We start from the raw sequence: 23853 nt of genomic DNA, 5'->3' as shown, positions 1-23853 counted from the left end.
CACAAAACATAAATTTATTACACATACTGCATATACCGCACATGATCACTAATTCAAAATTCATAAAAACTCCTGAATAAGTTTACATTTCATTATTACTGGAGTGTTGTTTTTTCTTCTTTAAACTTAAACTCCCATATTGGAAGCAAACAATAGTATCAAACAAGAAATGTACATGGAATGCCATGTTCAAGGTTCATAATAAAAAGCATAAAAAATACATTTTTCCTTACTATATTTTCACAAGGTCCAATTCTCAAAAACTGTTTAATTTTCTTCACCAAGTGACAAAACGTTACAGGATCAGTAGCTCTAGTACAACAAGATCACAGAGGGAGACAGAGTTGTTGTTCCTGCACACAGTACTATCTGTCTGCCTTCAGTTGCCTGTCTGACAGGGCTATCTTCTCTCCAGGCTTGAATGCAGGCATACCCAAGTATGGGCAGCTTGAACACCGGAATGCGTCACCCAGGTAACACTGTTTAGGGCAAAGTAATGCATACATAACAAATATCAATTGAATGACTTAACTATACCAGTTAACTTAAATATTTTAAAATATTAAAATTTTATGCAACACGATCAACTCTGCCAAAGTAAGTGTTTAAAGTTATAAATACATTGTTATGGTTATTTATGGATTTGAAGTTTTGTTTTGTAATGTTTGCATTTTCAGTATTTTTGTTTCCTCTGACAGCAAGTGTTTTTTTAAAGAAAATCACAAAACATGAGTATAACAATAATCAGAATTTTGTGAAGACAACAAGATGCCATTAGCAGAGATAACTAGCAGCTTAAATTCAAAGCCAATTTTTCAATTGTATACTTATATGACTAATCCAGCAGATATCTCAGCACTTACATTTCCACATGAGGATGTGGGCGCAGATGGTTTATTCTTTCCTGCCTCAGCGTCCAATTCCTCTGCCAGGCCACATGTGCAGTTCTTACATGCCTTTTTCTTCTTGCCATCTCCTGTACCGCAGTCCGCTGCAAGAATCATTTGTGGTAATAGACTGGCCTGAATTATATGTTTCACAGTCAGCTGCAAGAATCATGCATCGTAATAGACTTGTATGAAGTATATGTTTCACAGTTAGCTGAAAGAATCATACATGGTAATAGACTTGCATGAAGTATATGTTTCACAGTCAGCTGAAAGAATCATGCACTGTAATAGATTGGCCTGAGTTATATTTTTCACAGTCAGCTGAAAGAATCATACACTGTAATAGATTGGACTGAGTTATATGTTTCATAGTTAGCTGAAAGAATCATACATGGTAATAGACTGGCATGAAGTATATGTTCCACAGTCAGCTGAAAGAATCATGCACTGTAATAGATTGGCCTGAGTTATATTGTTCACAGTCAGCTGAAAGAATCATACACTGTAATAGACTGGCATGAATAATATGTTAGACAGTCAGCTCCAGAAAAGATACATCGGAATAGACTTGCCTTATTTTGCACCACAGTAAGCTGAAAGAAAGGTACAAATTCAACGACTGGCCTGCTAAATGAGTCAGGCTAAAGATATCATAAACCTGAATAGACTGGCCTGAATAATATGTGTAGTCACCTGCAAGAAACATTCACCATGATAGACAGGGTCCTGAATGGGGTAAACTAAGTTACCGATGTAATTTAACATAGTAAACTTAAAGAAAAAAACTACAAACATTCTGCATGAAACAAAAGTTATTGAGAATGGGATAGTGCATTACATTTGTTATTTGATTCCAATGGTAAAATATCAAAAATTACAATCAAAACTTGGCTTTAAAATGTTCATATTCACAGGGACAGGTACCTTTCAGTGAAGCTGGGTCAGGCTTTTTCCTGTCTTCTTCATCCAGCAGTTCATCATCATCCACCAGATCTATGTCATCATCACCCATGTCCATGGCTGACAGCTTCCATACTGCAGCTGAGTTACCACTGGTGTGGGGAACATCTTGAAACATAATGCAGTACTTTTATAGGCATTTCTACTTGTTATAATTGAACATATTTCAAAGCTTACAAGGTCCCTCTGTGCACAAGTTTGCAAAATGGAAGAACCAGAGAGTGTTAAAGTACTAGTTTCAAATTATTTATTTGACTCACTAATGTTGGGACTAATTTGGCTTTATAGCTGCAATTTCCAGCTCGTTGGGTTTCTTTTACTGAGGATATTTTGAATTTTGGTGTGAGCTAGTGTTGCCATACGCCAAACTCACATGCATACGGGAACTGGTATTGCACCCAGGTTGCTAAGGTGTGTGTATACCTACCACTGCGCTAACCAAGCAGCCCCATGAAACTGTTTCATAAAGAAGTTCACTTTAAAGTCTGAAGTTGAATGCTATTTTGTAGCTGCCTAACAGAGATGACCAACTAAAATATGTATAATTTATCAAGTAAAAATGACTTGTTCACAGTACTGCAACATGGCAATATTTGGAATAAATAATCAAACAAGAGATGTGTTTGTCAGAAACACAATGCCCCTATTGCGATGCTTTGGATTGTATTTTTTTTGCTTTTGACCTTGAAGGATGACCTTGACCATGACCTTTCGCCACTCAAAATGTGCAGCTCCATGAGATACACATGCATGCCAAATATCAAGTTGCTATCTTCAATATTGCAAAACTTAACTGTAAGGTTAAAGTTTCGGGACAGAATGACAGACAGACAGACAGACAGGCCAAAAACAATATGCCCCCAATCATTCGATCAAGGGGCATAAAAAATATAATCAACAACAAGAGGGCCATGGGTTATACAGCACACATGTATGAGACATAAAAGAACTAAACTATTCTGAGAAGGTGGCGCCCAGAATAATAAAAGTACTTTATAGGATATAAATATTTGCTCATGTCTGTTTTCTAACCTGAGATATGTAAAAATGCTCTGTCCAAGTATCAGGAAGATTTGACTTGAAATATGACTAGAGAGAAATAACCTGCTTTTTCTTTACTTAAACCTATTGAACTAGGTTTTAAACTCGAATGACCCAGGTTCAAACTCACCAGAGATATCATGAGGACAAATGTTCAGACCAAGTTTCATAAAGAGTGGACTAAAATTGCCATTTCCAGCGAGTTAACAAGGCTCAATAATAGCCATACAAGGAAAACTGCCCCTACTGCTTGCAGCAATATTTTTCATTTTATTAAACTATTTTTAAACTTAGCAGAGATACCATAAGAACAAAATATTCTTACCAGGTTTCATGAAGATTCGAGAAAAATGTGCCTTATAGTGTTTCAAATATTTTTTATCTTTGACGAAAGAACCTAGTTTTTTTTAACTCACTTGAACCAATTTCATACTCAGTTGAGATTTCATTTGGACTAATATTCTTACCATGTTTCATGAAAGATTAGACAATAAATGTGGCATCAAGAGCATTCACATTTAAATTGATGACGCCGGACATCATAAGACAAACATCACACAAAGGCAATCACAAAGTCTCACCTTGAGCATGTTTTGCTCAGATGAGCTAAATTTAATTTACAAATTACCTGCTCAAAGCTATAAACCAAATTCATCTTTCAGCAAATTCTAATGCAATAAAGGCTTGGCCATTCAGGCTTTTCAACTTGGTGCTATTTAACTTTGACAGTAATACATTTTTTCCAATACATGGTAACCACAAAAAAACATTGAGAAAATTTTATTATTTTATTCATTTTGATGATCAAATGTAAATGAAATTTTAGTATATTTCTAAGTTGTTAGTTTGAATTAGTATCTATTATAGGTTATAATTAATAAATACTTTCATTTGGAATAATTGACTATATTATTAAAATTTGCAATAAAGCCAACTGGCATACATGGTCCTTTAGATTACATCTATACTATCATTTTATGAAATGAAGGAGAGAACAAATCCAATTTAATTAACAATCAAATATTTTATCAAATGTTAAATATATTAGCCCTTAGATTAAATTGAAGAGAACTTAATGAACAATATTAAGTCCCCCTAAATAATAAAAGGAATCCTATTTATTTTACTTATTAAAACAAAAGGACAATCAAGCAGAGGGAAACAGATGCAGAAGAGGAGGGAACTTTAGAGCACTATGATTAAAGCAGAGGAAGCATGGATGAGAACTATCACTACTGCAAAGGCAAAAGGGAAGAGAACTATAATTTACATCTTGAGATATTTTAATGCCCCTGTAGGGTGGCATATAGCAGTTGAACTATTCGTCAGAACGTCAGTCTGTGCGTCCATCGGAAAACTTTAACATTGCCCATTACTTTTGCACTATTGAAGATAGCGACTTCATATGTGGCATTCATGTGTATCTCATAGAGTTGCACATTTTGAGTGGTGAAAGGTAAAGGTCAAGGTCATCCTTCAAGGCCAAAGGTACAATATATGGCTTCAAAGCGGCGCAGTAGGGAGCGTTGTGTTTCTGACAAACACATCTCTTGTTTTTCATAGGGTGATAAACCCAGGGCTACACCTCACCTTGTTTCTTGTTTGCAAATGATAGTTTGAGCTGTGAGCTGGAGCCAACCTCGTAGCTGGGTTTGCTGGCTGAGAACTCCATGAGGCACACATCCTGATTGGGGAACTGATTGCCCAGGCTCTGCTTCAGGTCATCTGACAGTGCACATACCTTAGGCTGAAACATTCATACAGCTGTGTGCTAGATTAGTGTATAGAAACGGTCATGAGTTCCAGCTAAGATAACTGTTTTAACATGATGAAATTTGGCTCATTTCCAAACAAGTTAAAGTATATCTGATTAAACATTAAGAAATACAGGATGCTAAAACAAAACCTGAGTTGATTCCCAAATCATTCATTTAGAAATACTATGCAGTAAGAATAATAAGTAATAAATAAATAAATATATGATATATTAACTTATGGAGCACACCTGTGACACATTTATAAATCCTGACAGCTTCAAAGCAGATGTGACGTTCTGGGTTGCTGACACCTTGCTCTCATCGCTTGATATCCCTGTTACCACGGTAGCCAGGTAAAGTTTCCCATCTGGTCTGAGTACTCGACAAACTTCCGCAAGTGTATCGCCTGACATGACCTCTGTGTTTGGCTGAACAAGGCCGGAGATGGCAACATGGAAACTTGATGGGTGATGATTTGCTAAAACATGTATTAATGAAATGCACAACATAGTTAAATATGAATCTAAATAATGAGAGAATTAAACAAAACCTGTGCTTTTGAAATGCAATGCCCGCAACTGGACTTTGAAACCGCACAGCAGCTATTAAAAAAGAAAAAAAATATTCGCCAAACATAAATTGACCGGAACAAGACTCGCACTTCATCTGTATGCCATTTAGGTAGACTCAAAATTAAGCTCAATATTTCAAATATTCGGTAAAATAACTCAAGTAAAAGGTTATTATAGAGAACATTATTATAGAAGTCCAAGGCCAATTACCAATCCAAAAATCAATTGAACCAAACAAAACTCACACTTCATCTGTAGGTCATGACTCGTATATCAAAAATTAGCGCAACATCTGAAATCATTGCATAAACAAGATGTGTTTGAGAAACACTATGCCCCCAGAATGTAGTGTATATTAAATGAGCGATTTTGACCCATATATTTGACCTTTGACCTTGATGGATGACCATGACCTTTCATTTCTCAAAATATGCAGCTCCATGAGATACACATGCATGCCAAATATGAAGATGCTATGTTCAATAGTTATGGCAAATGTTTGACATGCTATGTACAATAGTTAAAAAAGTATAGGCATTTTTAAGTATATGACCTTGAAGGATGACCTTGACATGTCACCAATTAATAGGTTCAGCTGTATGAGCACCATGTAAGACCAAAGACAAAATATTCCAAAATTTATAGAGTTAATGCAATCTGATAACCAAACAATCAACAGAAATTTAGCAATTTATGTTCATAAAGCATTTATTCCAAGAAATGTCTATAACTAGGCTTAAGCATTCTTGAGTTTTCATCCGGAAACTGTTTTACTGTTTTGAGTCACTGTGACCTTAACCTTTGACCTAGTGACCTGAAAATCAATAGGGGTCATCTGCCAGTCATGATCAATGTACCTATGAAGTTTCATGATCCTAGGCCTACGCCTTCTTGAGTTATCATCCGGACACCATCTGGTGGACGGACCGACCAACATGTGCAAAACAATATACCCCCTCTTCTTTGAAGGGGGCATAAATATTATTTTGAGTTATATACATGTCAGAAAAGTTGACTTATCGCTGTCAATAGCGCTTTTTTACGTTAACATTATGTTGAAATACATGTATCTTTTAACAATGTATGTATAGAACAAAATATAGTATGAATATGATCAATCTTGCCATGAACTAGTATTTATTGATGACCACTTGCATGCAATTTGTTTGTATAAATATATTCAATATACTAGTACATCATTTACATGTGTACTCATGGACTGCAATGTCTAATGTATCTTGAATAAACCATTGAGAAGTCGTTACGAAGTTATAGTGTATAGTAAATGAGAGATTTTGACCCATATATTTGACCTTTGACCTTAAAGGATGACCTTGACCTTTCACCACTCAAAATGTGCAGTTCCATGAGATACACATGCATATGAAGTTTCTATGTCCAATATTGCAAAAGATATGGCAAATGTTTAAGTTTAGTGATTTTGACCCATATATTTGATCTTTGACTTTGAAGGATGATCGTGACCTTGACCTTTCACCATTCAAAATGTGCAGCTCCATGAGATACACATGCATGCCAAATATCAAGTTGCTATCTTCAATATTGCAAAAGTTATGGCAAATGTTAAAGTTTGACGCAAACCAACAAACAAACCAACACACAGGGCAAAAACAATATTTCCCACAGTATATACTGGGGGACATAAAAAAAAAAACTCAGGAAAATGAAAAGTCTGACAGACAGACAGATGAACAGTCTGATAGCTATGCCACCCTACCGGGAGCATATAAATATTGCTCTCACAGATTAAACAAGGGACAAAATTGTCACAAAACCAGGTTTTCATTGTGAAAAAAAAAATCTGATAAAGGGAGAAAACTCAAACTGAACTTTTGAAATGAACAAAAAAAATTAACCCCCTTTGTAAGTTTTTTTTTTTAAATCTATTTTTAGTCGTGGCGACCTTGACATTGGAGATATTGACGTGATTCTTTTGTGGGACACACCGTCCCATGATGGTGAACAAATGTGCCAAATGATTTTAAAATCTCACAATGAATGACATAGTTATGGCCAGAACAAGCTCATTTATGGCCATTTTTGACCTTTGAACTCAAAGTGTGACCTTGACCTTGGAGATATCGACGTAATTATTTCGCGCGACACACCGTCCAATGATGGTGAACAAATGTGCCAAATGATTTTAAAATCTGACGATGAACGACATAGTTATGGCTCGGACAAGCTCATTTATGGCCATTTTTGACCTTTGAACTCAAAGTGTGACCTTGACCTTGGAGATATCGACGTAATTATTTCGCGCGACACACCGTCCAATGATGGTGAACAAATGTGCCAAATGATTTTAAAATCTGACAATGAACGACATAGTTATGGCCCGGACAAGCTTATTCCGCCAGCCCGCCAGCCAGCCTGCCAGCCAGCCAGCCAGCCAGCCCGCCCGCATTCGCCAATCTAATAACCAGTTTTTTCCTTCGGAAAACCTGGTTAAAAATCATATCCCATAAAAGATTCATGTCCAGAACTTATTTTAAATGGAAAATACCATAATTTGGGGATCTTTTAAGTATAGGAAAAAATCCATAGAATTAAATCAGTTAAAGGGATAAACTTTCCAATTCAAATAATATACAACGAAAAAAACTTACAACAAGACTCCGCAAAAGCCAGTTAGCACTAGGACAATGCCACTAAAAAAAAATTAAGTCCTGGAAAAATACAAATAACTGGCTGTCTTGACCAGTGAAAAATTGTGATCAAGTACCTATTTGTTGTTAATTTGCTTGAATTGGGCTGGTGACACTTTGATGATTGCCAAAGCTTGTGGCCAGTACCGTAATTGTTTTGGGACTTAAGCATTAACTGCATACCCCTAACAAAAATTTACTAAATCAAATAAATTATTTACCCATTGCAAGCCTCTGAACATGTTCCATCTGGACTCGCCCTGTCCCCAGTCGAACCTGTAGGGACTTCACTGCACCCTGAAGTTCATCTGTAGGAGCAGCTCCTCCCCACAGCCACAACACTGTGTTACCCTGCGAAACTTCTACATTCTCCATTTTGCCTGTAAAGAAAGAATAATTCTCTGAACACTGCTGGTTTCTGTGGGTCTTAAAGATATAAATATTTTAAATAACAAAATTGAACTGATTAATAATGGCATCCTAATTGTGCATAAAGACATTTGAAGGTATTATTCAATCAGCAATTTTTTTTTGCTCTTTACATTACGTACTGAAAAACGGCACTTTCCCAATCTGGAAATAACTTGTAATTTCCCAATTGCTTAAAAAAAATCCCCATTGAAAATTTCCAAATTTTTTTTTTATAAATGCAAACTTTAGTTAGTTTCCCTATGCAGCGCTATTGCTTGAACCTAAGTAAATATAATATTGACATCTTGCCAACACTTTTTTTATCAATTTTAAAAGTTTTTGAACACAAAAATCAAATGCACCAATTTCCCAATATATAAAGGCGTCATAATTTCCCCAATTTCAGGGGTTTTCGGGCAAATGTCTCCCTATTTGGCTGGTACAGGTACTTTTCCAATTTGAGCAAAAAATTATCTGTCAATAAATCGGAACCATAAAACAACTTACTAGAGGCCAGTAACGTACCCAATCCACTTAAAAAGTTATATATTTACCTGAATCCAGCAGCACTTTTCTGCAGTATTAGTAAATATAAAAAATGGTGACATGTATATTAAATGGGAAAACATTAAAATTACAATCTGAACATAAACTATTAAATAGTGCTAAATTTTAAGAAGACATGATCACAGAGAATCTGCACATAAAATGACTAGTCACAACTAGTATTATTTGAGTTCATGAGGTATATATATAGATATGGTTAATAAAAGCACTGTTCTAGTTCAAACTAATACAATCATTGAAGATGACAATTACCCCTGCAATAGCTCATCTCAAACAGGTGCAAAAGTTGAGTATTAGTAAAAAAATCTCAACATTTCGATGTTTGCTAATTCACGTTGATCACACAAAAAGATTCATCTTGATAAATTGAATCAATTGCCTTGCCTTTATTTAAATGACACGTTACTCTGCAACAAAAACCAGGTCTACACTCCTACATTACATATAATAGTTCATGTCTTACAACAAATATTGATTACATTTAATAAAGTTGCAACAATGAACACATATTTGTTCACTAAAATATTTATTAAAAAATACTCAAATGCGTTGTGTGATTCACGAAAAAAAACATTTGGTCTTTGAAACCAACTGTCAGGACATTGTGTGCATTTAGGACAATTTAAACTCAGATTACCAGAAAGCTGCTGAAGCACCCAGACTGTGGCAACATATGCAGGCTGCTAAGAAGGTGTCAATCAACATGATTTACAACTTATTGAATGTGATGTTAATAAATAAATTCGTTAAATGTGCTGTTATTATTAAAAATACTGGGTGAAAGTAAGTGGCGACAACTTATTTAAGCCCAGAGGGAAGCCCTGAACCCTTGCTAACATTTATATTAAAAAAGACTTTTTGATGAGTCATATTAATTAAAGGTTATAATTGAACAATCTTTGTCAAATTGATTTGTTTGTGTTTGTTTTTCTATAGAAAAAATAATGTTGAATAACAATAAAATTTCTACAAGATCATCCATTTTTCAAGAGCTAACTATATATTATATTTGTGTACTGTTTCAAGTCACTGTGACCTTGACCTTTGACCTAGTGACCTGAAAATCAATAGGGGTCATCTTCCAGTCATGATCAATGTACCTATGAAGTTTCATGATCCTAGGCCTAAGCATTCTTGAGTAATCATCCGGAAACCATTTTACTATTTCGAGTCACTGTGACCTTGACCTTTGACCTAGTGACCTGAAAATCAAGAGGGGTCATCTGACAGTCATGATCAATGTACCTATGAAGTTTCATGATCCTAGGCCAAAGCGTTCTTGAGTTATCATCTGGAAACCATCTGGTGGACAGACAGACAGACGGACCGAAATGTGCAAAACAATATACCCCCTCTCCTTCGAAAGGGGGCATAATAATAAAATAAATTATTTATATTTTTACTGTTTAGAAATTATTTTCTTTTTTGGTGGACAACAACTTCGCATATGCATGTTTGTCAAAAAATGTCATTCAGTGATTTGTTTCTAGGGCCATCCTTAAAAAATTGTTTGTTTGGCATAACCCGACCCAGGTAAATTTGGGTGGGTAGGTAGGTAGGGATTTTTTTTTAGGATTTTTTTTTCTGAAATTGAACTCCAACATATACCAAACTGAAAGGTAATTATCAAATAAAGCTCCAAGTCTTCTGCCACATGAAAGGAAATTGGTAAATATTTTTCTGCACCGTCCGTATCACCACACGTGTATTCGTAAGTCGATATTTTTTATAAAGAACATCGAAAATATAATATAATCAACAAAAAATACTTTATCCGAAAACGAGAGTCCGGAAAAGTGTACGCATTTTGCACATGAAATTAATATACTATTTGGTTGACATATTACTTTACACTAGCATAGTTTGTGAGTAAAAAGCAACAAAGTAATCATTACATTTTAATTTCAATCAAGAACAGAAAGGTGTACCATCTTCGACATGTAACTTATTTTTTAATTATCATCCTTTAATTCAGATCGATAGATGTTAGAAATTTGTAAAGTGATCAGCTTAAAAATAATTTATTGAGTGTTACACTTATTTTCATTTGCTTATTTTTTATATGACTTTTGCCATCGGCCATTATATTGCAGGCAGACGACAATTTCAACTGTGTATTCCATTATCAGCGCATGAATTACCCAATATTACCCCATAGCGAACTCAATGTTGATTGGCCAGCTACTATATGCGCTTCAAAACATTCATGGAAACAAAGAGAAAAAAATAGTTAAAAAAAAAACAATCTTGATTAAAATGGCGGATGTTTTCAATGAAATTTAACCAGATTTTAGCAATTTTGCAAATGATATTTTTCTTGAGCCAAATTCGCTATATTTTTGCAAATAGGGAACGACAGCGCGAGCCCTAAAAAAGTGAGCATTTATTCCAATAATAACGCGTTTGCAATGCTCGTGCTGTTGTTCGCCATTTGAGCCATCTGCGCCATTTGCAAAATATTGAGAATTTGGCTCAAGAAAAATCTAAATTGCGAAAATTCGAAAATCTAGTAAAATTTCGTTGAAAACATCAGCCATTTTAATCAACTGGTTTTCTATATTTGTCTCTTTGTTTCAATGAAAGTGTTCGCAATTCAAACAATTAACAAAACCCGGTCTGTACCCGATTAGACATCGCTTAACCTGACCTAATTTTTATTGAAATGCACATGGTAGCTGACCAATCAAAATTGAGCTCGCTTTCACATGACATGACGTCGAATGCAACATGAGAAAGGGTGAGCTATCGGATAATATTGGGTCATTTATGCGCAGATGTGGTATAATTTTAATACACATTTAATATCGCAGTCTGCCTTCAAAATAGCGGCTGGTCGCTAGAGATTAACAAATAAAACAAAAACACGACAATACCGGTCAATAAATATTTCTAAGCTGACCACTTCATCTTTCTTCCGAATATTTACCGATCTGAATTAAAGGTGATAATCAAATAATTAGTTATATGGCGATAATATTACACATCTCTGCCGATTGCCGAATTAAATTTAACGGTGATAATTAATAAATTTGTTTTTATACTCCCAATCTATCCTGAACGACAGCAGCGTATTTTAATAAAAGGGATACGAGAAAAACAGGAGCAGTTTAATTGTATTTAAAGTCTAATTAATCGCATATGCATATGTCAAATAAATAGGCGACTCAAATAAATACCGGTACGCGTTTTGTTCATTGCTATTCTAGATATCCTTGAAAGAGCATTTAATTAAATGACGCAAATAACCCGAAAGGATAAAAAGCGGAAAGGCAATATTTAGCGGAAAGAATTAACAGCGAGCAAAAAAATTTTTTTTTGGAAAGTGACAAAAAAAATTTTCAGTCAGGCCGATTTTAGTGGGTCGATCGGGTTATGCCAAACAAAAGAATTTTTAAGGGTGGCCTAGCAGGGTCTAGATGAAATCATGGATGTAACACTGCTGTAAATAGACACATGTACAAATATCTATTTCCTAAATCTTACAAAATGTTTTGGTTAATTTCTCTTAAAATAAATTACCTTTTGGAAGCTGGATTGTTCAATGAAAATGTGCAGGCTTTTATTTCTAATCAATATGCAAACTTATAGACATCTTTTAAGCTTTTGCCTGAAAATTAGGTAGCACCTTTAACCATATTACCATCTAGGTGTGAAACATATTGGGAGACTTTCGCAGTGGCATTAACTGGTAGTGGCACGAAATGACCATCCTGTTTAGCAACCAATGCGAAAGACGCAAAAATCTTGTCGGACACGAGGTCCGATAACTTTTAAAATTTGTCGGACCTCGCCAGATTTTATCGGACCTCGTTTTTCGTCCGTGCCGAGACAAGTATGTTTCGCCGTTTTATTAAAAGTTGTTAAATTTTAAATGCCGCTCACTTTCCAGCCATATCATGATATCAGTAAGAAAGTGATTAGCGTTTATTTTGTATTAATATTAGTTTCATATCTCGACTTGACTCGCTACGAATTTTATTCGCGGGAGCTGTAATTTTGTGATCCAGCTAAGAAATTCCGTAGCAAGTAAAGTCGATATATAGAGCGAATATTAGTACGAATTAAACGCTAATCACTTTCTTGCTGATATGGCTGAGAAGTGAGCGGCATACACAAATTACAAAAAGTAATAAAGGGTATAACACGGCAAAAATTGCTTGTCTCGGCACGGACGTCGCCATCTTGACTTCCTTTGACTTATACTGTTCACACAAGATAAAAATATAAATTGAGAATGTAAAAACTGTTTATTGAGTCTATTGGCAATGAACAAAACAACATCACCACACATTGAAATAAAAACGTTTAATGCATGTTGATTCCATCCTGTGAATCGCCGTCGGATTGATACTCTGAATCTGTCTCATCGGAATCAGAGGGCTTATCGCCAGGCTTAGCCCCGTCAAAATAACGTAGAAGTGAAAATGACATCCTAAGAATGAGTGTGACAGTAGGCCTAACAGTACACACTTAACAGCTTGAGGTGTTTTGTTTAACAACTTTAATCAAAAATGAAGCGATTACAAATTTACAAAAAATAAAGGTACTACAAGAACGTTTAACAATATGAAAACGGAATCACCTGATCAAAAAGTTATCCACGTTTTCGCGATCGTTGACACAGCCACTTCTACTTCTTCATCAAATCTTGACACGGGACAGGCAACGGTCGTGTGGTTCCCCGCTTTCTATTTACGATCATCACAATGCTCGAAACCAGTAAAATTTAATTCAACCATGATGTCATTGATGCGTCGCCTACGTCACGAAACAATGTGCAATATTTAACTGGTTCTAAGAATCGCGCTTGGAGTTTGTTACGTCACCAGCAAAGACAGCCAGTTCGACTGGTTGGAAAATTGATTTTAAAGTTAAATAATCTATCGAAGTAAAATAAACATGAATTAGACCTTTTTTTAATATTCCTAGTTTCGTGTTCATTTTTAATCAAAGTTTTACATATTGTTTTTTTTTTTTTTCTTGTCGGACACGAGGTCCGACAATTTGGGAAATATTATCGGACCTCGTCGAATTTTATCGGATTTGTCCGAGGTCCGATGTCTTTCGCATTGGTTGCTGTTTAGACTGGTTTAGTTATGCAAATAACAATCAAAATAATTACCAGGACCAGGTACCACAATAAAATGAAGTGCAAATTAAACTTTTTTTTCAGTGTGTCTTGCCTTCCTGTTGTCTGGGTTAAAAATTTATCGAGAACATCTAACAACGAATCGAAGTTAAAATGAAAATTCAAGACTCGGGACCACAGGGTCCAGTAAAAAAAAAAAAAAATTCTTACATAAACAATTTTTTTTTTTTTTACTGGACCCTGTGCTCGGGACGAACACGATTTACACGTAAAATCATACGGTATATTGGATTGTTGTTTGTAAGTGTTACATGTATAACAATATTCGTCAATAATCATAAAACTGACGAAAAGGATAGACATACCGTACTGTTTATTTGCGTAAATGAAACTGATAGATTACTGTCTTAATGGAGGTTGTTGTTGTTGTTGTTATTATGTGGTTTAATGTAACCTAAGGAGGGTTACGAACTACTATTTGTCACAACCTCCGTACAGAGGACTTACCCGTTCTGAGCATAGCTCTCAGGACATTTCTTCCACAAATTAACACGTCGTCCTAATGGTGTTTTACAACAATATGGTTATAATAACACATTCTGTTAACAAACTTAACAAACAATCTAACGAAAATTGCCTGGATTGTCATAAAATAACAAACGGCAAAAACTGATAATCATTCAAAATGTCGAATAATATTACTTGAGATTAAAATTGCTATCGATCTGCCCGAAAGATGTTGCTATAGTATTTTCCAATGTTTCCTTAATTTCAATAATGGAATACCGGTACTAAAACTGGTTTCGATCACAAATCAAGCGTCGACAACAAACAGGTTTCGGTGACGCTCAATGATCTCACGTGTGGTACAGACTATGCATTTTCGGTTAAAGAGGTGACGTACAATTGTTATATTTTGACAAACTAGTCTTTGATTTTGAGTAACATTTGTAATATATTTATATTTTATGCCGTAATAACATTGACAATATAACTGGTTTCAACTGTTATATACGATATAATTCTACATATTCAAGCCTCCTCGCACATCGACGAATCCATATGACGAAGCCTGGCGAAAAGGGTAAATTTATGAATTCTAGCGAATGTTTACCGAAATTGTTTGAACATTTGTTGCATCGTGTAATATTATAACGAAAGGTGAACGTAGAGGAACTTTGGTTTGAATAATTTACGAAGATTGACGAACAGTTACTGCAATTCGCTAGAAAGCGTTAGGTCGCGCAAATAATATTCGTTCTTTCGGTTAGCGATTAGGAGCTATTAAGAGCGTGAAGATATGAATGTAAGCGTAACCTTGCGCATACTTGCGCATACCAGCGAATATTTCCGAAATGGTGTTTCTGCATCCGGGCGTTTTGATATAGACTAACTTTTTACCGACTCGACTATGCATGTTGATAATGCATGAAGTATTTTTCATTAAAGATTTTGCGTTAATTTCGTGTTTTACTTTTACTATTACTTCCCTTTATAAGGCCCATACAAAATCAACAATACTCTTTATTAATTTATTCCACTAATATGTTACACTTTATTTCAATCTCTAATGTGGCACCATCCTGCCTTGCTATGGCACACATCCCGCTGGAGAGTTGACCCAGTGCTTCAGAGTATTTCTCACAATCTTGCCTTTTTTGATTGCTGTGTTGTGGCCCCTGGTATTGACTTTCCTGGCATCCTTCAAGTTGCGACCTCTTCACCATTCCCCAAGAACCAGATCGCCTCTTCTATCATCATGTTCAACTAGTGCATTCTGCATGGTGGGGTACCTGATCCTCATCAAGTTGTGGAGAATGCAGCATGTCTTTACAATCAGCCTTACTGTGGATGGGCTGTAGTTCATCTTTGTGAGAAGTATCTGAAATTACAGATGACCAGTATTGTTATGTATTAAAAGTTATCGTGAACATTTCTTTTATAAATGAAATTGTGTTTTTAAAAAGGGTATTGCAGTAAATTCTGCTATTAAGGCCACTTCGAAGATTAAAAACATTATGCGCTTTTTGAAAATAATCAAGTCCCAAATGGTTAATTTATGAAGGAAAATGGTCCGATATTAAGACCACTTCGCTATTGATACTACTATTTTGCCTGGTCTTAATAGCGGAACTTTATTGTACCTGGAATCGGTTGGCCAAAGTCCCAAATGCATTTTCTGATACTCTCCTAGACCTGGATAACCGGTAGTTCAGGATGCTTTCGTCTCTTGTCAGGACTCGAATGTCCATAGGGTTTCTGCATGTTCTCGCTAAGGCTGAACGCGTCATCTCCAACCAAGAAACAGGGCATGTCAACGGTGTCATTTGGAAAGGGCTGTGGGTCTGGAAATCCAATGGAACCATCCTGCACCATCTAAAGGAATTCTGATTCATTATAAATCTTGGCATCTCCACTTGAACCGTATCATGAAAATACAAAAGGATAAAAAGTTGTCAGTTTACAAATGTACATTGAAAACCGCGCTATATGTATATAATTTATGTAATTACAAAATAATGCAGTTAATTTATGTAGACTAATACTCACAACCCAGATCACACCATACGAACTTGTAGAACGAGTCGACAATGGCCAGTAAGATGATGCTGAAGAATCCCTTATAATTATTATATAAGGAACCAGAGCTGACAGGCTTTCTGATGCCATCAATAGCAGCAACGCTATTTGGAAGGTTCCAATTCTTGAAGAAACCATCAGCCAATTGTCTCCATTCTCCAAGTGTGGAGGGGGCTGTAATAACCTCATCAACATATTTTTCACATATAGAATGACACATGTCTCTGACCACTACAGAGAGGGTATTCTCAGCGAACCGCCAGGAATACTGCATGTCTGAGTACTTGACACCAGAAACCAGGTGACGTAGTCTGACAGCTAACTTAAGCCCTGAATCCACGGGCTCCCTGTACCGAGTGTTTTGCTTCACGAGGCGATGACGAACCTTCCCAAAGTTGTATCTTACATTTCAGTAGGCATGCGGAGGAATTTCTTGAATGTTTCAGGATCTTCACTTCTGAGCTCAACCATGAGCTGATCATAGATGCCAAATTGGCGCCGTCTCTTTAAATGCAGCCATGGTCTTCTCCAAATATTACGTGCTCTGGCTCCTCTTCTCCACGTTAGTCGGCCTCTGAGAAAGCGGTGTATGTTTCGTTGTTGCTGGACTACTTCTTGATTGGCCATAACAGCAACATACTGCAGTTTCAGGCGTTGTATATCTTCCATTTGACGAAGAAATAATGAAATACCTTCAACGTTATATATATGAAGTATATAGGCATATGTCTGCACAAACTACTAAAACAATCAGGAGCGCTATTATTCGGATGGATTCGCATACATTCGCCTATCGTAGTTACCCTTCGGGTTGATTCGTATACGAGCGTATACCATTCGTTTTCTGAACGTTAACTTATCGTTATAGATCGCTTAAATGCGTCGGATTCCATTCGATACAATACGCAAATCCTCGCTATAGTTCGCAAAATTTCGCAAGCTATCGCAAAGATTTGTTTTCGGATCGTCCTCTTTCGCTTGATATGCAAATCAAGTAATCATGATATGCAAATTAGCTAAAAGCTGCACCTCTAACGCCAGTTGACGAACTCTATGCGAAGACTTTACGATCGGCTAACGTATTGAAACGAATTTTAACGAACGATAGACGAAACTTTTATTCGCCACCAATTTTTGAACATGTTTAAAATTTTCCGACGAACAGAACTAATCGCAACGGACGCAAAAGCTCACAAACGCATCCATACGAACACCACCAACGATGTGCAACGTACATTTACTAATGAGAACGAATTTTGCTGAAGTTTTATTCGCCAGTACACGCAAGATGACGTCGGGAGACTTTCGCCTATGTGTGAGGAGGCCTTAATGACATTGTCCACCTTTCTGCTAAGTTCATCTCTTCACCATTCTTGATAGAGCCATTGTACCTTATGACGACCTCCTCGTCTTGATAGGACGTGGCGAAGACTGTCTCAAACCTGGTGCGAATCTTGGAAGACATGGAGAGGTTTTGAGCATGCTTTAACCTTACGTGGTTTAGACCTGGCGTTAACATGGACGCTTTCATTACCTTGTAGAGAACACAGAACAGTTATAGATTATTCTGCAAAGTGCTGACGTTTGCTGTCATGTCGAGTTTTCACTCGAGTAAAACGTGCGTATCATGATTATCGTGTTCATGTTACGTCCCACCAAGAATTCATGCAGACTGTTAAGATTCTTTGTATGTTTAGACAGGGGTTTACCATATCTTTAAAATGTGTACTGCGTATAGTCAAGTCAAGTCAACAGTTTATTAAAGAAACAGAGGCCTCCGGCCGAAAATACATCTCATGTTATATACAGAAATTGCAGAGTTGTGTCATAGTAATATTATTCAGATGTAAATGTTAATACATGTATCTAGTCTTTTATAGAATTCATAAGAAAACATACACTGCTTATTTTCTAATAGTTTCAAAATCATTCGTTGACAATAAGTCATCGAAGTTATTCAGTTCAGTGCCAGAGTCATACCAGTTGAACAGACACTGATTTCTAATACTTGTATACTAGCACAATGGAAAAATGCATGATATTCACAATCCACATGTGTCATATTATTACTAATTTGTGAACAATCATTACACACACGATTCTGGAAGGTAATATTCTGATGTCTGTTAGTTTCAACTGGTAGTTTATGATTTGAACATCTAAACTTAGCATAGGCTATTTTGTGTCTGACTGGCATTTCTATTATCAAATTTCGATCAATATTAAGTAGTGGTTTAAAATGATTATAATGGTGACATCGACTTGAGTTATTTACGGTGTCATGCCAGTTTTGAGTTTAGCAGTCAATCAATCTATTTCTGAAAAGTTTGATAAACATGTCACAATCACCAACTACGTGTGATATCCACACATATCCAAAACCGTATGTAAAAAGTATAGATTTTACTTTGGTTGCCCAACAAATTCTTCCAGGATTATCTATTGATTTAAGCATAATATAACATTGCCTAGGGTATCTATCAGATGTCATAGTTAACAGTTCACACCAGTACCTGATACAGTTGGTACAATAAGTGATAAATAATGGGAGTCTTCCACATTCTCCCAAAACCATGCAAGTATTGGTATTTTATGAACATGTAAGAATTTTTACAAAACATATTATGGACAGATTCAATAGTTGGCTGTACTCATAACCCAATATCTGGGAACCGTAACATAATATTGGCTTTACCATAGTATCAAATATTTTAAATAGATCCTTTGCAGGAAAAAAGCCAAATGGTTTCTGATAATATCTTATTGCAAATAGTGCATTTTGTTCTTGGGAAGCTAGTTTATCATGGGCTGAGCTCCAGCTTAACTTTGGAGTCAACAATAACCCCATTTACTTGTATACAGAATAAGTTGTTGTACACGGAAGAACCATGCTTCATATCTTCGGAGGGGACCATACCAGTATCAATGCAGAACGGATCAACATTGTTAGTTTGTTGTTGTAACTTATTGGCGGTTTCAGCACAATTGGCGACATCGTCTGCAAACATTAGACACAAAGTGTCTGGGATATCATTAGGTATGAAAATACCAGATTCACATACAAGCCGTAAAAGTGAAAACAGCTCATCTATAAATAGGGCAAAAATAGTCGAACTCGATTTATCGCCGTGCCTGGATCCAACATTGCAGGGAAACAAATTAGTAACAACATTATTTGAGACTTTAACACAAGAAGTCAAGCAAGAATACATAGATTTAAGAACTCTTAGGAACTTTCCAAATACTCCTTTCTTTTTTAATGATGAAAATAGTTTGACATGGTAAACTTTATCAAAGGCTTTACGGAAGTCAACGTACAAACAATAGAATCGACCACCCGTTTTGAGAGATATTTTTGGACCATCGCTTGCAAACAAAGGACATTATCAACTGCCGAATATCCTCTACGAAAACCTGCCTGAGATTCATCAATCTTATCAGTTTCCTCTGCCCAGTCATACAATCTCTTATTAATCAGAAAATATTTTATATAGAGTATTCGTAATAGATATACCACGATAGTTACCAGGGTTATTACTTGGACCTGACTTATGAATCGGTGTAATGATTATTTGACCCCATGACTCGGGAAATTTACCAGTGTCTAGTATTTTATTAAACAACAACAACATTATTGGAGAAATATCTGTTAGTGTACACTTGTAAAATTCCGACGGAATTCCATCCAGACCACAAATTTTACCATTTATTAATTTGGATATTGACTAATCAATTTCTTGCAATGTGAAAGGATCATAAAGTGAATTCGCCGTATCATCAGAATAAGCATGGTCATTTCCAACAGTATAATCAACAACAATAGAGTTATCATCGAATAAAATGCCACTGAAATATTGTAACCATTCTATTTTTGAGATACAAGAATCAATTGATTTGGCCGATTTAGTTTTCTTTTCAATTTTCCAAAACATTGTAGGATTATTACTACAATTAACAAGTTCTTGGCGGTTTAGCCTTTGCTTTTCAAGTACCTTTGACATACAATGATTCTTAAAATTATTCCGTTTATCTTTAAACACTCTGAGATCTGACTCTAAATTGGAGCTACGAAATTTACGAAGAGCGCTGTATTTTACCGACTTTAAATAGTCAGCCCACCAAGGTGGTTGTGATGAAAAATACCGAAATTAACCAGCATATATTAACCGGCATTCTGATATATAGCTGTAATCAGATCTACCGCAGATTTAACATTCGAATCTATGGTATCAAGTAAAGAGGTATACTGACTCTGCAATAAGCCACTAAACGTCAATAAGAACTCGTCACATAACGAATTACGCCATCGAAATTTCCTCAATATGTTAATTGGATACTTATTCATATTAGTTACAAGATTATTCGACCTGTATGGAAGTACAAACACATAAGAAACCGGAAAAAGATCCGAATTATATCTGTCTAAAACTCTGAAGTCGTTAATGTATAATTGCTAGGCATGCCCTATATGCAAAATGTTAGCACTTTTGAAAAGTATACATAGATGTGCAGTAACGGTTACAATGATGAGCGAACGAAATGGAATGTACTTTATACGAAGACAACAAAAATGATTGTAGCGGAAAAAAGCCAAGGTCTGCTGAGACCGAATGCGGTTGTTTTTCGACAGCGGGCGTCTGTATACATGTAATCATTTGCTGGGTCAAATTTATTAGCTGTGCTTTGTGGATGAAAATGCATTTGTAATCTTTCTACGCATACCTACCGCATCTGTTCACAGAAATGGTCACATATTTTCAAGCAATACTACACGAAATGTCACAAAGCACTGAAGCCTTGTCCGAAAATAGCCATCAGTATTCGCGATTTGATATACACATATTTTGCTTGGGGTTACATGCACTCGAAGCATATGAGTTTAAGTACATGTATCACGAAGCACCATATGCGAATTCTTTACAGATATATAGGACAGATGTTAAAAAAAGAGGTAATTAGCTTGAGTCGTACAGCCGCATTATTTGTAATGGAATATATTGTTCCTCTTTTAGGTGTCCTTGTTCGTGGTAAGAATATAGGATAGTCCTTTACCCACTCTACAGACGACTGTTCTAAGCCCTCGTGTCTGATATTACCTTGGATTTATTTAGCTTCTGCACATCAATTTTCAGTTTCATTGTTACACAAACAGCTTTACTGTCGCTAGACTGCTGTTTGTGCTTTTGCTCTATAGGTTCCAGCGACGATATCCTATGGCCAATTATTAATTATCCTATCACACGTATTTACTGACATGATACATTCAATTCCTGGAAGCAAATGGAAGTCAAATATCTACACGAGAGAAAACCCGTATTGATGTTGTAAATCCATAATGCTTACGTGAAATCTACATTTAGACGTTATAGTCACTTAGTTCTTGCGCACTACCCAAAGCGGCACTGCGAGCGTCAATATGTGTGTGGCACAATCTTAGTGAGGACCTCTTTGAAGTAGTTACGTGGGTCGAGATGGCATTGTACAGCTGGTTATCGATATATATTTCCCCTTTTTGTCTCATCCTCATCACGTAAACTTCAGATCAAAGTGTTGTATTTGAGAACCAAGTAAGTCTTGTGTGATGGTGCCATTAAAAATGCGGCGCAATGCCTTTTTGACTTTTGAGCCAGGTTAACACTTGCTTCAATGTTTTTTTAATTACTTATTGGAAACACAATTTGTTATGATATTAGAAAGTGAAGGCGTTTTGATTCAGAAACTTAACACGTCGAAAAAGGTTCATATTATAATCATTAAATTTCTATTTGATATTGAATTGATAACAGTTGCAGGGCTAAATCCAACTTACACCAAGAAAAGAAATAAGCATAATGTCACGTAATTACACATTGTTCGTTGATAACACACAGTAACAACCAAAGTTCATTTCTGATTTCCTCGCGATTTATTTACATGTATGTCGAATATTTCTTTTAAACACAACGCTTGCTAATGTTCACGAAATGCAATTTTACAGCGCGGCAGCCAACATGGCCGCCACGTCAAGAAGACGTTACAACTCTCCAAGTTCTTTTCAAATCTAACCGCAGATCCTTCTTTCACTACTAACTAAAACACTTCATTTTATCCCCAGGTTAATTTACATAAAATCTACTTGTAATTTCCATTGGTCACCAAGGTCCGGGCTTATTACAGATTGGTTGACTAATTAGAATGTTCTAGAAGGAACAATCTATTCGTGTATTTACTTGCTTGCCAAATGCACTAAAATCTAATCAATTTATATTGGTATAGAGTAATCCCGTTATATTTGTCAGTGCCATAACTTGTGTATCCTTTGCAAATAAGGCTTTTTGGTGACCCTTTCATCTGTGCTGTTTCGATGACCATGTGTGGGTACTATTAATCTCGTGTCCATATGCTGACCCTGAACTCATTGTTAAGTATATGGTCCTTCGATTCTTTTATCTTAATGACTTTTCATTTTATTAATCCCAATTATACCCCACCCTGGGTGTTAACGTATTTGTGTTCTTACTTGAAATAAATCTTAAATCAGGTCTTAGTTTATGCAAATATCTCCCAAAAATGTATTATTAAATTCTCAAACTTTATCTTAACATTGCATATACATATTATTGAAATATCCCCTTATTTATTGCCATCATAAGAATAATCTCATAAGAATAAACGATATGTTATAAGCTGTTACATTACGGATTGGTTGACTTATTAGAATGTTCTAGAAGGAACAATCTATTCATGTATGTACTTGCTTGCCAAATGCACTAAAATCTAATCAATTTATATTGGTATAGAGTAATCCCGTTATATTTGTCAGTGCCATAACTTGTGTATCCTTTGCAAATAAGGCTTTTCGGTGACCCTTTCATCTGTGCTGTTTCGATGACCATGTGTGGGTACTATTAATCTCGAGTCTATATGCTGACCCTGAACTCATTGTTAAGTATATGGTCCTTCGATTCTTTTATCTAAATGACTTTTCATTTTATTGATCCCAATTATACCCCACCCTGGGTGTAAACGTATTTGTGTTCTTACTTGAAATAAATCTTAAATCAGGTCTTAGTTTATGCAAATATCTCCCAAAAATGCATTATTAAATTGTCAAACTTCATCTTAACATTGCATATACATATTATTGAAATATCCCCTTATTGATTTCCATCATAAGAATAAACTCAAAAGAATAAACGATATGTTATAAGCTGTTACATTACAATAAGAGGTCGCCGTGGTGTTACGGTGTCCGCCTAGCGACCGGGAGGTCATGGGTTCGATCCCCACGGTCGGAGCGTTCTTCAGATCTCCCCCAAGGGCACCAAGTACTGGTTT

At 35.8% G+C, this 23853-nt stretch overlaps 1 protein-coding gene across 1 annotated transcript; it reads right to left on the bottom strand.

Annotated features, from left to right (window-relative positions):
• Positions 1–14419, bottom strand: LOC127846456 (anamorsin homolog). Its single transcript, XM_052377704.1, has 7 exons — positions 14322–14419; positions 8111–8269; positions 4897–5126; positions 4482–4638; positions 1815–1958; positions 864–991; positions 1–479 (listed from the first exon to the last, which is right to left on the bottom strand). The coding sequence occupies exons 2-7, from the start codon at positions 8262–8264 to the stop codon at positions 366–368; spliced, it is 927 nt and encodes a 308-aa protein (XP_052233664.1). The 5' UTR covers positions 8265–8269; positions 14322–14419; the 3' UTR covers positions 1–365.
• Positions 14420–23853: the final 9434 nt, after the last annotated feature.

Source organism: Dreissena polymorpha, chromosome 9 (assembly GCF_020536995.1).
Source record: "Dreissena polymorpha isolate Duluth1 chromosome 9, UMN_Dpol_1.0, whole genome shotgun sequence".
NCBI lineage: Eukaryota > Metazoa > Mollusca > Bivalvia > Myida > Dreissenidae > Dreissena > Dreissena polymorpha.
The sequence above is the reverse complement of the archived record's forward strand: the minus strand, read 5'-3'. Positions and strand labels throughout refer to the sequence as shown.